Raw genomic sequence first — 17,710 nt, 5'->3', positions numbered from 1 at the left:
GGGCCCTTTGTTTCGCTCGTCCCGCTCCCAGAGGTAACGGGCAGGGATCGAGCTGGAGAAGCTTTTCTCTTCTTCTGCACAGAGGAGGTCAAAGAGGCAGCCTTCCTCTCGTTAGATCCTGAAGAGCCCTTCTTATGGGGCTTCTCTGATGAGGCAGGTTGAAGTGCTTTGTCAAAGAGCAGCATTTTTAGCCTCATCTCTCTATCCTTCCTAGCTCTATTCGTTAATTTAGAACAATGGGAGCACTTCTGGGGAACGTGGGTCTCCCCTAGGCACCGGATGCATCTGCTGTGGCCATCCGAAGCAGGCATGGCCTCCCGGCAAGATTCTCACTTCTTAGAACCGAGGGACAACATTGTTAGAATTTAACTCTCTGAGTCCTTAAGTGCTAAGAGCACACTTAACAGTCTATTTGCCAAACAATAGCAACTGTTGGCCTTTGAAGGCTTGACAAAACTAGTGGGCCCGCCAGGAGGCGGCCACTCCAATGCTTAAAACAGTCTTGTACTTCTAAAACCAACTATAAACACGGTAAACTAATACTATAATAACTATATAACTGCTAACTATTATTATTATAACTATTAACACGAATAAAATGAGTTTCATCTGTCTCGGGCGTTGGAGCCGGAGAGGATTCCATCTGCAGCCATTGGCGGTTGAGAAGGAACTGGCGGGGACCGGATCGCGCACGTGACCGTAAGCGCACAAAGAGCCGACGCGCATCGGCGCATGCGCGACCCGACGGAGACTGCTGAAGAATTTCCGAGCTGCGGCACCGGGGCGAGCCCAACACCCACCTATGGTGGAGCACCCACGGGGACCACTCGAATCTCAATGATTCCTTTTATGGCAAAATTGGAGTCTAATATAGTTTTAAATATACTCTGAAGCGTATGGCATTAGCTTTGGACCCCAACATTTTTGTTTCTTAACTTTTTTTCCATTGCTTTGTATTACTATATCATGTTAGCAATTATACTGCTTCCTGCAAAACTGCAATACAACCCAGGTCTTAAGTAAATTCACACCTGCATAAATTCAGTAACATGAAAACAATTTTAATAGACTGGACAGCAATTTTCCAGCAATTTTTCTGTTAAAAATTCCCAAAAAATTATACATTTTCTGTAAAACCAAAATTTCTGGAAAGAGATATGCAACCATTCCCAAATTTTCAGTTGTATATATGAATGTAGGTAAGAAATAAGAGGGAAAAAAATCCAAGAATGGAATTACAGCTAAATTATTCTGTGATATGTACTCAATGTCTACTGGAATTCATTAAAGCTATGTTTGCACACTTGATAGGAAAATCTGGATACAGTGTGCAACTGTAAAATCTGACCATTATCAAAATACACATTTTCTATTTCATAAGTTTAACTCTGTCCTTTAAAACCCTGAATTTGGGATTGTTGTTCACTTTCTTATTAAATATAACCAGGAGATCCTCTTCTGATTTATGACGTTCACCAGCTACTGCATGAAATTGAGCTAAAACCTATACAAAACAAACACAAAATAGTTCAAGTTAACAGAAATTGACATTTTTTATATAAACATTTCACACTAAATTGCACACGTATTATGCATCAATTCAATAATATTGAATGATTTAAATCCAACAAGAAATGTATTAATACCTACACCTCAAAGCTGAAATTACAGACTTAACTATTTTCTTAGATGGTATTTTGCAGAATTGGGAGGAGTGGTTCCCCCATTATTTATTTCATAGAATAAACTTCTTTAAATCACATTTTTATATCTCTATATATGATTTGCTATTTAACCAGCTCACAATAACATATGATGTTTCAAAGTCTTGTTTATGTAGAATAGCTGTATATTTTCATATCGGTAGTTTAAAAGCGGAAAAAAATACTTATTTCCATAAACTAAAGGGGCTTTAAAAACAAACTCTACTGTACCTTTTTTCTTAGTTTTTTTACTGAAATTTCATTGTTTGGAGCTTGCTTCAAAACAGCTTTGATAGTTCCCTTCCAGTTGAATTTACCTATAATATTATTAAAAAAATATTATATCTTCTACATTCCTAGGTCATGCTTTCATTACATGTACTAGCTAAAAACAAATCACAGAACCCTTGTCTAGTTAGTTCCTTTCTCATTTCCTCATTATTGTACCCATGGCACTATCACCACCGTGGCACCTGGATTGAACAAGTGGTCTCTCAAGTTAGTGTAAAGGGGTGTACAGTCTCCATGCTGACTTGGCAACCAAGAAGTTAATGCAGCAACCACTAATCACCGTTCATTTCCTAGCTGCTGTGGCTCCTGCCACATATCACTTTGTCAGTGGCATACAGGAGATGCTGTGGAGTACTTCAGGGAAGTAGTGGAGCAGTGGCAAGGCCTGGGACAGAGCAGAGATCTGAGTAAAATCTGTGCTTATGCTACCAAGAACAGAGGAGGATAACCAAGCACTCCAGCAGGACTGAAACTAACACCCTTCAGAACCCAGAATGGGCCTACTATAGACACTCATTGTTTAGCTACACTTGAAATGTTGCAGTGGCACAAATGCAGCACTTCACTTCAGCTAGTACCTATGCCTACGGGAGGGATTCTTTTGTCAGCACAAATCAGCACCTTTCCGAGAAGCAATAACTAAGTCAGCTGAAGAATTCTTCTGCTCACCAAATGCTGGTTTACAGTGATTTCATTCATACAACTCTCTCTCTCTGGGACAAGAATTTTTCACACCCCTGGTATATGTAACTATATCAATGTAAACTTGTAGTACAGTCCAGTAAACTCTGATCAACACAGGCAACATGCTTCGCCAACAAGCAAAAACTAAGTTGACAGAAGAATTCGTCCATCAATCTAGTTTGTTTATGCTGGGGATTAGGTTGTCTTAACAGTGTCTTAGATAAGTAGATTTTTTTCATACCCCTGAGCAATATAGTTAAACCCAATTTTCTAGAGCCATCCAAGGCCTTTGGCCAGGGACTCTGACAGAATGACCACCAAATGAAGCAGATTGTGTGTAATGTTCCATCTGACCAGCATGAGTACTATTGCATTAGCATGTTAACCTTTTGTGAAGGAAGAACACATGACAAGACAGCATTCTGAACGACAAGACAGCATCTTGGGAGAGGGAGATGCTGCACACTTAAATAAATTAAGATTGTATTACGCTTGTCACAAACAGATCTCAAAGCATTTTTATCTAATATGGCTCAGTTTCTATGCAACTCAGGGTACGTCTATACAGCAGCCTTATTTCAAAACAACACTGCTACAGATAAAATGCATTTCGAAATAGCCCTGAGCTATTTGTGCCTACACATAATAGAGCCATTGGCTGCACTATGGCTTATTTTGAAATAGGCTCTATTCCACATCTACACAGCCACTATTTTGACACAGGTCAAAATAGGCGCTATTCCTCGTGGAATGAGATTTACCTATTTCCAAATAAGCCAACTGCTATTTTGAAATAGTGGTTGTGTGTGTGCATGTAAATGCTAGCAAAGTTATTTCAAAATAACTTTGTGTAGATACACCCTTTGGGAAAATTGAGGTCCTCCTCCCCTCCCCTAAAAAAGGAGGAAAACTTTAACGCAATATAGACTTAGGAAGCCATTCATTAGGATTGCTTCTAAATGTGAAAACTACATTGCCATATTACATGGGCTCAGCGATAAAAAAAAAATTATTATACATAGCCTAGATGTCAAGTACAACTAGTTTAAACAGAAATAAGGCCAATTATAGATCCAGCAGTCATGTAATGCCAAGCACAAAGTATGTCCAAGACATGCCATCTTCTTGGTCCCCTGCACTGGCTAGTCGTATGATATGTAGGAACATAAGAGGCTACTCTTCCTCTGTGCAGCTGTTTTGCCGATTCCTAGGAGGAGGGAACTGGGTGCTATGGAGAATGGCCAACAAAGCTAAGTGAAGAACCAGGGGAAACAGTCTACACCAGATATGAGGCTCATAGATACTATGTCTCTAGAGGAAGGTGGGAGCTCTTAAGTAATTTCATATGCACGTAACTATCTTCCTAAAATACACATCTAAATTTCCACTTTAAAATTCAAAGATACCTTTATCTGCAACCCCACTTTCTTCAGTTTCCATGGCTGCATCCCCACTTCTTTCAGTTTCTGTTGTCACAGGTTTCATATATTTCATTTTTTTTGTTATGGTGTTAAGATCGTCTGTAGAAGGGCAAGATATTAATTTAAATATTTTTCCTCATCAAATTTCTAAAAAAAAGTAAACAAAAGTTTCTTGGCATTGGAGTTTGTTGTAAGATTTTTCCAGATCTTGAAATTAAGAGAAACTTGCATCATATTATTTTTAAGTTGTATTATATATCTATTTTTTGCTTAAAAGTTTCTTTAAGAGCAACACTCTACAAAAGCTGGTTACTAAATTTTCAAGATGCCAAAAACAATCCTCCCCCTCTTCCCCTCCCCTTGGCACAGCCCTGCATGGAATGTGAGCTTAAATATATACCTTCATGTTTACGTTTTTGTTTTTTTATATTGGTGGTTTCTTCTTCAGTATGATGACTATTTCCATTTACGTCTAGCTGAGTTGTATCATTTTTCTCATGCTTTCTCTTCTTCTTTCTTTCTGCATTATTGTGGTTGGAAGTTTCTTCATTTTCATCTTCAGAAACTTCCTTTTCTTTCTTATGCTTTTTGCTTTTTTTAGTTTTCGAGTTCTCTTGTTGGCTTTCTATTTTCGCATCTTTTTTCTCTGCCTTTTTGTTTTTTTGTCTTTCTTCTTTTCGCTCTCTTTTCCTCTTTTTCCTCTCAAGTTTATCAGCTGTTATTTCATTTGTTTCTGCAGATAGGGGGTTTACTTCACTCTTTACGGACTGGCTTTCTACTTTCTGCAGTGGTTTCTCTAGTTCTTTTTTGCTTGGCCCCTTTTTGAAAAAAGTAATATTGTAATAAAATTTTATTTCACATCTATTATTTATGGGGTAGATGTTATGCTTGGAATAAAAAAATACTTGATTAGTTATGGAGCACAGCATTACGTGGCAGAGACAATTAATCTCAGCTGAAGTGCAAGGCATGGCCTGTAGTCTAACTCCCCAATCTAAGATGTTAATTTTACAAATGTAAATGCTGGAATAAATTGCCTAGGGAAGCTGTGGAATCTCCAGAGATATTAAGAGCAGGTTAGACAGACATCTTCTGGGAATGGCCTAGATCAGTGGTTCCCAAATTTTTTGGCATCACGCCCTCCTTTTGATTTCTAAGAAACCCTCACCTCCCACAGGCCAGCCACCCCAGCTGCCTATGAACTGCCTTCCTGAGCCCCTTCCCTCCCGCAAAGCCAAGCACTGCCAGCCCCTCATCAAACCCCATCCTCCTTCTCCTGCCCTAACCCACACTTACTCACCTTTGCAGGAGACAGCTAGCTCCACGTGAGCTTTCACCGGCTGCCTGCTTTTTATAGCGGCTGCACCGGGTCACCCATGTGACATGGCAGGGGCTGTGAGCTGGAAGCAAGGGCCGGCTTTTTCTTCGAGTGGCAGGGGGGCTAGGTTGCCTCACACCCCCCTGGAATTTCTTCATACCCCCCCGGGGACATGTCCCCCAGTTTGGGAAACCACTGTCTAGATGGTACTTGGTCCTGCCGTGAAGGCAGAGGACTAGACTCGATGACCTCTCAAGGTCCCTTCCAGGTCTAGTGTTCTCTGATTCTAAATCATATATGCTTCTGTTATTCCAATTAATTTTGTGTTTCAAAAAATGAATCGGGCATTTGTGCACATATTTTCGTTTTTAAAAATCCAACATGGATTAACATAATTTTTTAATTTTTTTTAAATGATTATGTTTATTTTTTTCAGCGCAACAACCAAATTTCCAAACACATCTGAGTGCTGTGAACCTTGGACAAGCAGCAAGTCCAGGCAAGGATAGTTTCCAAATTACAATGCATTAGTGAACAGGTAAAGTATTTTCCACCAGGGACAGGAGGTGTTGGTAATAGCTCAATTTAGCAAAATATTAAACAGAAATTGGGAAAAGCCAGCTAACAGATACAAGTTGTTGTTGTTTTAATATTATTATAAGTTGTTGGTTTCAACTCCATAAGCAAGACTGAATTCCATTCAAAGCATGGATTCACCACTCTGTTATGTATGAAAAGTAAAGCACATACTCTCCAAACGAACAGCATTTACACTTTGAATAACTAAACTTTCCGCTACCCTGCAGCAATACCACAAAAGGGGGAAAATAAGAATAAATATTTGGAACCATAAACAGTAAAATGCCTTAATCATACTCTGACAGTTATTGCATTGCTTGACTGCCTTAACTGTGCATTCCTTCATACGGTTGGATATATTTTCTGTGTACTTCAACTCTGAATTGCCTATGTTTAAGACAGCTGATTGTGAGACAGTTCAGATACCCCGTTTTACCCTTAAGTTACTGATATTCTTAATTTTAAATTCATTTTAATGAAGCTGTGTGTCTGGGAAGAGAATTGTTAATCTTAAAATACATTAAATATTACTTATTTTTAATAGAACTTCTTTTTTAACGAAAGACACAATTTTAAATTTGTGTTTATGAACTGAGTTAATAAAACACTCCAATGAGCGGGTAATAAGACAATATACAAGCTTTTCAGTTGCAATGGAAAAAAGATATGCAAAAATATTATTGGACACAGATATGCATGTCAGATTGGGGTAGTAAAGATCAAAGAGTGGACTGACTGTTCATTACTGGAAAAAACAGTTTGGGATAAGAAGTTTATCCAGAGTATTCAAGCTAAAATTTATTATGTTGCCATGTATAGCTACTGCGTACCCCAACTATGCCGTATCAGCAATCCACTGCCTTATAGATTAGCAAGAATTTGGTCTCATGTACTCTATCTTTTCTTTGGACACAGGAATGACTCGTTCTTAATATACAGTACTTAGTGTATCAAGCAGGAGTCTTGAAGATTCTTCACTTTGCTGCCCTATTGTTGTATTCTTAATGAAAAGATTTTTGTGGCTTTGATTTGACTTACGTTGCTGGTTGCTTCACAAAAGATATCCCACACCTGGTCCTGCAGTGTACTATTAACCACCTTCAAGTTGTTCACCATCCAATTCTATGCAGAAAAAGAAAAGTAGTGAGACAAGTGATGGGCATTCCACTTTAACTTGATAATTATATGTAAGGTAAGTATAAAGCTAAAGAATTAAAATTCACTCAAGTATAATTAAGGAAATGTGTGTTTCTTGTAAAGAAAGGCCACAACTAGTAAGTAAGAAGAAATCCTTTCAAATTACTGTAAACCCTTGATTTAATGGGCTAATGGGGGAGGGGTGTCTGTTAATCCCAAAAGTCTGTAAAATCTGAGGGTTTACTATCCACTCCCCCCAGCTAGGCTCCTCCCCTGCCCGGGAAAAAAAAGCCAGGAATTCACCAGCCCACAGCTGCTGAAGCCAAAACTGCTGGAGCCTGCCATACAGCTGGAGCTGCCAGATCATGGCTAGGACCCCACCATGCATGGCTGGAGAAGGCACCGCTGCCACACGCTTCTCCTGTGTGTCGGCTCCAGCAGCGGCTCCTTCCGGAGGCAGCGGTAAAAAATGTGTGTGTGCGTGTCTCCCAAAGTCCAAAGGAATAAAGTAAGGGAGAAAGTATCATTCAAAGAATAATGGGAAATGGGAAAGTTTCAGAAAAAAATGAATTTGACAAACAGGGTACACTGCACGTGGTTTTAACAATAAAAACAAAGAATCTGTCTTAAAATTAACTAAACTGGCTCTTACCCAACCCACACATCATTGCACGTACAATGGGAAAAATTGTTGGACAGCAAAAAGGGGGGAAAAAGCCCTGGAAAGAAAGGAGGTTGTAAATTTTATCTGGATTAAGACTGGAAACAAAGATGAATTGTCACAAATTGCTTGTTATTTAGCCTTTTTAGGCATGTTTGGAGCAACTGCATGAAGGGCTACTTGGCCTTTGGATTTGCCAAAAGAATTCATTGTTAAATTGGTGTTTGGTGATTGACCATATTAATAATTTCAAATATTTATTTAAGAATTCTAACACCACATGACCACTTAACTGAGGAAATGTAGGTGTCAGTCAACTGTTATTCTCAGTAGTCTAAAGGTTTATTCTCCCCATTGCACTGTTGCTCTACTTTGTTTTGCATATTATTTGCATCTATTATAATAGGTCATCCATGTCTCAGACATCAATAGCTGTCTCAGACTCTTGTCCAAATCATGAAATTAGTACCATGACTCTTCTGAGTAGAGACTGTCAACTGTACTAACATCCCATTAAAACCTGTAATTGTTTATTAAGTGAGCTATAACATAGTTAGGCTCACTGAAGTCATTTAAAACATGGGACAAGTGATTACACTCTCTAAGGCAATGGCCTTAGTTTGTTAGAGAACATGAAAATGGAAATAAGTTTCACATGTATCCACTTGAAAATTATTGGAGCAGTCTCAGGTGTTCCTTCTACAAAGGAAAGTGTTGCAAAATTTCTTTGGATATTCTGAGGAATCCGCGAAAGCTGATTAGAAAAGGGGCAAGGGGAGAGTGATGGCTTTAATGGTTTGCCATAAAGGTTTCCTCATTACAATACACAGGCTGAACCTCTCTAAACCAAGAATCTGTGTTCTAGCAACTGTTCTGGAACCAGAGAGCCCTGAGGAGTCCAGTGGCAGGAGGGCCAGCAGCCAGGAGCGCTGCCAGGGCTAGGAACCCAGCCAGTGGCAGCGGAGCTGGTGGCCCTTCTGGGATTGCAAGTCCAGCTGGTAGCAGTGGAAGCTGCCTACCAGGAGCCCCACTGGGGCCAGGAGCCAACCCAACTATGGAGCTGATCTGGGGGTCCAGTGGCATGGGAGCTGGAACTGACATACCCTGGTACAGCAAACTCCCTCATTCAGAACTGAGGAGGACCAACCTGTATTATTTCATTTGTTCCAGGAAAGGACTATGGAAATAAGATTGGACGGTTGAAACGTCTGATCTCTAATAATGGAGCAATGTTCCCAGCAGTATCATATGTCACTCCTCCCCCAAATACCTACTCAAATGTTCACATCTGCTGTGGTATCTCAAGAAGTTTTACCACAGCTTCTGTTTCCTGAACCATATAAAGGAGATATGTTCTGTCTATTGTTAGCCAAATAAATGGAGGCATGGAGTAAGAGAAATATGCTCACTTTCCCAGCCATGCCTATTATTCTTTATGGGTGTTATATAAAATCATTGGAACTTGGCACAGATGTCTAGTGGCAACTCAATAAGGCTATTTGGAGGAACTGAGAGCCCTAAAGAAGCAATGAAAGTTTCTGGAAGGAGTGAGATTTAGCAGAAAGATCACTGTAATTTTTTGAGCAGTGCTTGGGGGTGTGGAAGTTGACAGAAACAACAAATGGAGAAATACTACAGTGGGTGATTTTGAAATGCAGGACAGACCTAGAGTGGCAGTCTGTACCTGCAGGGCTCCAAACCTAACAAAGTGTTGAACGTTTGACCAATAATTCTTTAGATAAGAATTGAATAAACAGAAAGGCTTTCATCTAAAGATCAGTGCTTTATAAATACAATAGCAGCCTCAACCTCACCTTCACTCACCTTCCAAACTGTACAGATGGGTTAAGCAACCCGTTTCAGATAATGCAAATTAGTGGCACACATGAGATTATAATGCAGAAATCCTAATTTCAAATCCAGTACTTGTCTTAAAGTCATACCTGAAATTTGACCTTTTTTCTTGGAATATTGTCATAGGTATGCATTTGTTCCAAGATGTTTCGCAGTTTGGGACTAATGTTTGGCTTTTTTATAACTTCATGAATCTTCTGCAAGAAAGAAACCAAATAATTTGTCAAGTGAACACTGAAGTTAGCAGGATGAAATGAGAAATATAGAGCATATTTAGTTAAAAAAACTGCAAACCATGGAGTATCCATACATTCGAATATTTGCCATCTTAGTATTCAAACAGATTATATAGACAATTTTGAAAGTACTAGAGTATTACAAAAACAGCCCAACACACACCCATTCTTGAGTGCTTTGTTCTAAAAGTCACAGGAAAAAAAAAATCACAGAAAGTGATTATATGAATATTCTACATTCTTTACTGCTAATCTGAAGCAAATGACGGACTAAGTTTGAAAAATAAAATTCAAAAATAACCTGGCCAAGGTAAGATATTCCACTACTATCCACACATTATCTCTCCTGTTCATCTTTACTTTCACATCATGCACTGATGAAACAGAAGATATAAGCCAATTTAGCTATGGTCTCAAATTTAAAAAAATCTAAAAGTAAGACAAGTAGCATAATACCAGACAACTATGTTAAACTAAAGCTCAGTTATTCCTTCTGAGTCGTACTAAGAGAATGTCAGCTGCTTGTCTCTTCATATAGCACTCCAGAAATTCACAGCCTCTTAAAAGGAGGGAAGCAGTTGTCTTTGACTAACCTGAATATTGGGTTTCCACATCAAAAGCATAGCAAATAAGACACTGAAGACAACCCCTTCCCCTCACCACTGCCCCCCCAACCCCCCCCCAAAAATTACTACATCGCTCAGACCCACCAGATAAATGGGGCAGCACATAAAACTATTCTACTTCGTGGCAACTTTTTTTTTACATAAACAATCTAAGGCCCTTCTTCACAGCACCATCCACTGAATAATTAAAAGGCTCTGTTCTAGCAATTCACTAAATTACAAGCACACCTTCAATTACATCTGTAATACCATTGAAATCAATGGGATTATTTATCTAAAGTTAAATGCTGGTGTCAATACTCGGTGAGACTGGGGCTTTAGGGTTTGTCTATACACACACTTAATTTGCAACAAGCTGGGCTGCGAAAGTACCCTGGACAAGCCTACCATGCACTAAGGGCCTCCTTGGAACCTAACACTTTCTTGGTGTGCTTTATATCTACTTCTATTAGCTAGGTAGACCAGCACATACTAAGGAACTGTGTGTGTGGACCTTGCTGACATGTACAGACACTTGGACTAAATATCTGCATTGTAGCTGTCCGTGTGCTTCCCAGAGTACTAAAAACAGTAGCATAACCACTCTTAGAATGGCAGCAACTCAGGGGTGAGCAACTATGCCCCATGGGCCACATTCAGCCCATCAACCATTTTAATCTGACTCTAGAGCAGGCGTGTCCAACCCGTGGCCCTGGACAGCTAGTAATGCGACCCCACAAGATCGTAAACTTTTAACATTATTATGTGATTTATATACATTAACTATATTATATATTTTATATGTGGCCCAAGACAATTCCTCTTCACTCAATGCGGCCCAGGCAAGCCAAAAGTTTGGACACCCATGCTCTAGAGGTTTGACTGAGGAGCAGGGTATGGGGCTGGTCCTGCTCTGTACATGGCTCCTCACGGCTCTCAGAAGCAGCAGCAGCATGTGCCCACCTCTCAGCTTCTACATGTAGGGGCAACCAGATGGCTCCGTGCACTGCCCCCCTGCAGCTACCATTGGCTGAGAACCTTATATTGGAACTAGCTGGAATGGATACACGCCAATGACTCTGAGAGCTGCTCAGTAGATAAGTGCAGCCTAGAACCTGCCCCCCTGAACCCTCTGCACCAGTCCTGATCATACTCCCACACTCCCTTCCAACCCACAGACCCCCTTACATCCCAAATCCCTCGTGCCCAGAGCCTGCACCCCCAGCTAGAGCCCTCACCCACTCCCACGCAACAACCTCACTTTTGTGAGCCCTCCATATAATCTCTATACTTTGATGTGGCCCTCAGGCCAAAAAAACTGGCCCACCCGTTAGGCTAGCTGCTTGAATATATACCCAGCAGGTGAAGTGTGACTGCATCCTGTGGCTACGGTTACACTACAGCAATCTGTCGACAGAAGCACTGTCAGAAGAGATTACCCAACAAAATTTCTCTCGACGAAGTGTGGCCACGTACAAAAGCCAATCAGAGGAGTGCTCCGCTCTGTTGACAGAGCGGCTGGACAGGCCACTCTCTCCACGGGCACTGGAAGTACAGCAGACAGGGCTGCCCATTGTCCTGGATGCCGTGGCTGTCGAGAGAAGGCCCCCCAAAGTGTCCACACAGCTTTTGTGTTGACACAACCAATCAACTAAAAGTGTTCTTCCTCACCTGGGAGAGGCAGAAGGTTGTTGGAGGAAATGCCGACGTTTGTCAACATAGTATCAACAAAAACACACTGTGCAGGTGGACATTCCACCCATTTTTTAATTGGCAAAACTGGCTAGTGTAGCCATAGCCTGTTAGATAGCCTGAGCTGCTGCAGTCATGCTTCTGATTTTTAGCATGCTAAACTTCAGTAGAGTTTGTGCGCATCCATCTGTTCCCAAGTACAATGTTGGCATATCCTTAGTACATGGCAGGTTATTATTGAGTAAAGTTACACTTCACATTGCTGTGAATTAAACATACACACAAACTAGTCCTTGGGTTACTGTTGATAGCTTCTGAAGCAATTCAAATGACCACTGTCAAGGATGATGTTATAGATGTGGAAGAAGAGAGGTTACAAATCCACTTAAAGACTTGTATTGCTTATTAAAATTCTGTCACCTTTTTGTTTTTTAATTTATGGACGTATATACTTATAAGTATATAAATAGTCCCATTCACTGTATAAGTCTCTAGCTCATGCATTATTCTCAGTGCTGAGAAAAATTATCTTTAAAACCCTCTTGGAAATTTAAGAGCCCTCTCACCAATTTTGGCTGTCTCTTTTTTTCTCCTTTTCAACTTACAACTACCACCCCACTGGAGAAAGAATCAAGTTCAGCCTCCTTATAAGCAAGCAGGATCACAACGGAGTCGCTACCTGCAGGGGAAGAGTATGCTATCATTTACAATGCACAGACCGCGAGCAAGAACAGAACCTGAAGTTCTGATGCCCAGCTGGTGAGATGCATTATGTCAGGCTTTTAAGCTCTTCTCTTCATTTCAGACCTTTTTCAGGACATGCATAGATATTTAAAATAAAGAATCTGTGCATTTATTTTCCCCCACAGTATGAATTCTTGTTTTCAGTATGCAAGTTTTTCTGAAATAAAGATGACGTACTATTGGAAAGAAAAATAAAAAAAACCTAAATATATATATTTTAAAACATTACCTGAATCCACTCCTGTTGTTTAACATCTCCTTTGTTAGTTTTGGCCTCATAACCCTTGCCACCATATTTCTGATCTTCACTTATACACTTCACATGGCTCTTATAATCATCACCCCTTAAATATTAATAAGCCACAGTTAAATCTGTAAACAGTGTTTCATTTCAATTAACAAAAGCATTAACAACTCACACTCAGTGTTTCAAACTAGGCAACCTTCACAAGCAGGGAAACAAGGTGTAATTGTATAATACAAATTTACTCTCCAATTCTATGAATAACTGTGTACATTCTGTTTGTATTAGTGGTCCCACTGAAATCAGTGGAATTCACAAGAGTAAAGGACAAGCATATTTTCAGGACTTCCTGAATTCCTGACAGTGGATGGCCTGATAAACATCTCTTGACTTCAATGGATGTTAGAAGTAGCAAAGAATACAAAAGTAGGTCTTTATGTATGGCTGCTTTATATTTATTAAAGTAATACATATGTAATTATGCATACAAGCTAAATGTAGTATTTGCCTATACTCATATTTTGTAAAAGCTGTTTCTGAAGAATATTAATATTTTTCTGCAGTGTGATAAGAGTATAAACATTTATAGTTCATCTCTCCTGGCTCACATATAAGGTAGTTACATGGCCTATGAGCATAGTATCTGAGAGCCTCACTATTTTTAATGTATCCATCCTCACAATGTGAGATAGTAAAGTACTACAGATTGAACCTCTCTAGTCCAGGGACTTTGGTCAGACATCATCTGTGGCGCTAATGGAGCAGAGAGGCCTGGAGATCTGGAGGTGGGGCTGGCTGGCCCACTGCCTGACCACCAGCTGATAAGGTGGGCCGGCTGCCCAGAGGCGTACGTGTGATTATCCAACCCCCAGTTATCCAACATTCATTCAGTTTTATTCCACGCCACCCCAGGCAGTGTCACATAAAATGGAATGTTGGATAACCAGGAGTCAGCTCACTGAAACTGTAATGTAATTCCTGGATTTAGAGACCGTTCATCAATTTCTGTCTAGGGAAGTTTTCTTGACCATGTTTTTTTACAGCTGAAAAATAGGAGCCTACTAGTCTGGATCAACAATTTTATTTCTTGTTAAATTTAGATAAAACTAATTTCTACTTTTACATTTGGGAATAGACACTATAGTGGGTCTTTTGTGAAACATCTGGATAGTTACAGACTGAGCTGCTGCAATTTTGGCAATAAGTATTCCACAGTCACACTGATTCTTCAGCAATCAGCAACATTTTTGCCATAATCTAAAGCTCAAACTACTGTAATTCATAACTGCAAAGAGTAACAATAACACTTCAATGTTTACACCATATAACAGGGATGGAAAAAAAATTTAAACATGCACCTATATGCCATAATGCTTGAGTTACTAAAATAGGTTCAGAGGGGTAGCTGTATTAGTTTGTAGCTTCACAAACAACAGTAAGTCCAGTAGCACCTTCAAAACAAAGTTATTAGTTAGTCTTTAAGGTGCTACAGGATTGCTTGTATAACAAAGAAAGCCAAACAAAAACAATACTAAAAATGAGGGAACAATATATCAATAAATAACACATGAACCTGTAGGAAGTGCACTGTGCTACTCTTCATTCCAAGCTTTTATTTGAGTCCTCTTACTCCACAACGAGAAACAATGATAGGCTCTGTTGCTCTTTATATATATTTTAGCATAATTTCTTGTCCCTTTCAAGGGTGACCTTAGGCTCTGAAGAGTAAGAACATAATTAATCTTCCCTCTTTGCTACTACTTTGGAGAAGCTATGCATAATACCAGAATGGTCTATTAATTTCCAACTCCAGACAGCACATATTTTGGTTCAAATTGTATTTATGCAGCTTTGTAGAGTTGGCGTTTTTTGGGAGGATAGGGGTTGGTTTCAAATACAAGTCTGAATACCTCACAAAATAACTCACACCTCCAAAATATCCTAGGAAGCTTTTCTATGGAAAATGCTGAATATGCACATTCATCCGCCACTCCCCAACACAAAATCTTTGACATACCAGAAATCTTTGCCACAATCCATGCAAGAAAGGCACTGGCAGTTTCTGCAAATGTTTACATGTTTTTCAACTTGCCCTTTCTTCACAGAATCTCCACATGCATTACAGGTAAAAACTACCATTTTGGTGGCGCGATCAAAACAATTTCTTCCCAAAAGTGGTTATAATTGGTTATTTTTCAAATGCAAATCTAGAAAAAAAATGCAATTAATGTTATAACTCTGAAAAAGCATATCAATTATATTTCATTAATAAGCAACCCACACAAATTAAGTGCACATGGCTCAATTTCCCAATCACAAATTTAACAGATGTATGTTTTTAAGTAATATTAATTTTTAATTTCAAACTTATTTCTGTGTATGCAACTCAATTATTCTGATCGTTTTTGAATAGAAAACTGTATATTGCTCAAACTCAGATTATCTTCTCTCCTTACATTAAAGTGTTTGCCCAATTTTGCTGTCCCTTTGTAAAACTTCTAAAATACGCTCTTCTTCGTTTCTGACATCAAAATCCTGGTTCTAACACAACGGTGTTTTTTGACACCAGGATTAATTTAACCGTCTTTATTCTAAAGAGGGGAGAATCAGGGGCTCTATACATCTTTGTACATATAAAAACAATCAATCAATCTCCTTTTGCCACTTTGACTACACGATCCCTTCCTAATTTTATCACACACTCATGGTCATATTTTGCATGAAGATCAAATTCTTTTCTCTCAAAATTTAAGTCTTTATTCCTCTTCCTATATTTAAGGCTTTTCCCCCCTCTGGAAGTCTGCTGCCCTCCAGTTTGCTCTTCTCAACAGATGTTCCTGTAATAGGCAGTCACATAAAGTCTAAAATTTTGAGAGAGATCTCTTTGTGATCTTTGTGTGGAATATGACCAGGAGTCCGACTACATCATCCCTTCCTGATGTATCAGGAAGCGGCAGGAGAAGATTATTTATTTTAATAAATACTGAGTGCATTGGGAGTAGAGGTGTGTGTGCGCGCAGGGGGTATGCTTAAATGTGGCCTTTGACTGATTCTTATGCGGCTCAATGGCTCCTGACCAAAAATAGGTTGGGTATGCCTACACCACAGTGCTGTGGGAGTTAGACTGACCCATTGCAGCTTTCAGGGCACAAAGATTTTCACACCTGGAGAACAGGTGTGCTCTACAGCTTAAGTCAATATAATTTACATCATTCAAGGATGTGAAAGCCTACCCCACTCTCAATCACCCCACTTCAGCACAAGTCTACACTGTCTCCACAGCCCTGGATCACAGGGGACACTACTCCAGCTCTGTAGCTTCTGAGCCTTGCTGAAGTGAAGCAGCTAGGCTACATCCAAACTACAGCCATCTTTCAGAAGTTCTTCTGGAAGTTCTCTTATGGAAAAACTTCTTTCAAAAGAGCTTGTCCATATGCAAAAAAGCAGATAAAAAAATCAAACTAAAAAAATTGACTCTTTCAATACAGAGTGTCTGCACAGCCCCCACTCTTTTGAAAGAAATGGGTCAGGAATCAAAAAGTGCTGTATCATGAGAACTGTTCTTTCGACATAAAAGGGCCCATGGAGCATCTACATGTGCCTCTTTCCCAAAAAGGCACTCTACTTCATCAAGGAGAGTAAGAGGGCCACTGGGAAGAGCGCTGCGCTCTTGTGATTTCAGGTCCAAAGAGCGCGTGGTGGGCAGGCACTCTGTGAGTTCTTTGGCAAAAGGCCCTTTTCTTTTCCGGAAGAACTTACTAGTGTCCACGCAGCCTTAGGCTGTGGGGAGCTCTGCCACAGCAGCTTATTGCGTCCTCACCAGACAAACGCAACAGCGTAGATTTGCCCAGAGAGGCACGGCCAAGCCCGACTGAGCGCCCCCCGGCGTGCTCTTGAGCTCCGACTTCGGCTAAGCCCCCGCCGAATGCCAGACTGCGCTCCCCTCGCGGCTGCAGGCTCGCTCCCCTGTTACCCCCTGCAGCGCCCTGCCCCTCCCCCGGCTGGCCGCAGTGGGGCTTGTTTCCCTCCCTCAGGGTGCGCTGGTGGGAGCCCTGCATAAGGCTCCCCACTGCAGCAGCCATCCCGCAGGGAGCGGGTAAGCGAGTTCGTGGGGCGCAGGCCGGCAGGGCGCCCCGCCGCTGGTGCCCCTCACGTGCGCGGCCAATGTCCGACGGGCGCATACAACCAGCGCGCTGCTCCCGGTGCCCCCACAGACCCTTCCGCCCGCCCGGCTTCCAGATGCGGGGAAAGCTAACAAGGAACTTGGGCCCGGCCCGACGCTATTCCACGCCTGACCGGCCCCTCCACTCACTTTAAATGCTGCGCCAAGGCCAACAACAGCCAACCCCGCCGGGCCCTGGCACGTGCGGCCACCTCCCCTCCCTCCACCTGGCCGCCGTGGAGCGTAGGGGACTCCTCCGCTCCGCCCTAACTGCGCGTGCGCTCCGGATGGTGTCACCGCGGTCCTCTTCCCCTACCCTGCCGCACGTGCGCTTCGGTGTCCCCGTCGCGTTGTCCCGCCACCGGCAGTCCCCTCCCCG

At 41.1% G+C, this 17,710-nt stretch overlaps 1 protein-coding gene across 2 annotated transcripts; it reads right to left on the bottom strand.

Annotated features, from left to right (window-relative positions):
* Positions 1-1,040: 1,040 nt before the first annotated feature.
* On the bottom strand, positions 1,041-17,704 carry LYAR (Ly1 antibody reactive). 2 transcript variants are annotated; one of them, XM_074992485.1, is made up of 9 exons: positions 17,648-17,704; positions 15,187-15,376; positions 13,155-13,269; positions 9,738-9,845; positions 7,035-7,118; positions 4,500-4,917; positions 4,085-4,198; positions 1,935-2,020; positions 1,041-1,504 (listed from the first exon to the last, which is right to left on the bottom strand). In XM_074992485.1, the coding sequence occupies exons 2-9, from the start codon at positions 15,306-15,308 to the stop codon at positions 1,370-1,372; spliced, it is 1,182 nt and encodes a 393-aa protein (XP_074848586.1). In that variant the 5' UTR covers positions 15,309-15,376; positions 17,648-17,704; the 3' UTR covers positions 1,041-1,369. The 2 variants fall into 2 exon arrangements, with proteins under 2 accessions (XP_074848586.1, XP_074848585.1); XM_074992484.1 differs by lacking the exon at positions 17,648-17,704 and adding an exon at positions 17,482-17,626.
* Between the last annotated feature and the right edge of the window lie 6 nt (positions 17,705-17,710).

The sequence above is a fragment of the Carettochelys insculpta genome, chromosome 4, assembly GCF_033958435.1.
Source record: "Carettochelys insculpta isolate YL-2023 chromosome 4, ASM3395843v1, whole genome shotgun sequence".
In the NCBI taxonomy this organism is placed as follows: domain Eukaryota; kingdom Metazoa; phylum Chordata; order Testudines; family Carettochelyidae; genus Carettochelys; species Carettochelys insculpta.
The sequence above is the reverse complement of the archived record's forward strand: the minus strand, read 5'-3'. Positions and strand labels throughout refer to the sequence as shown.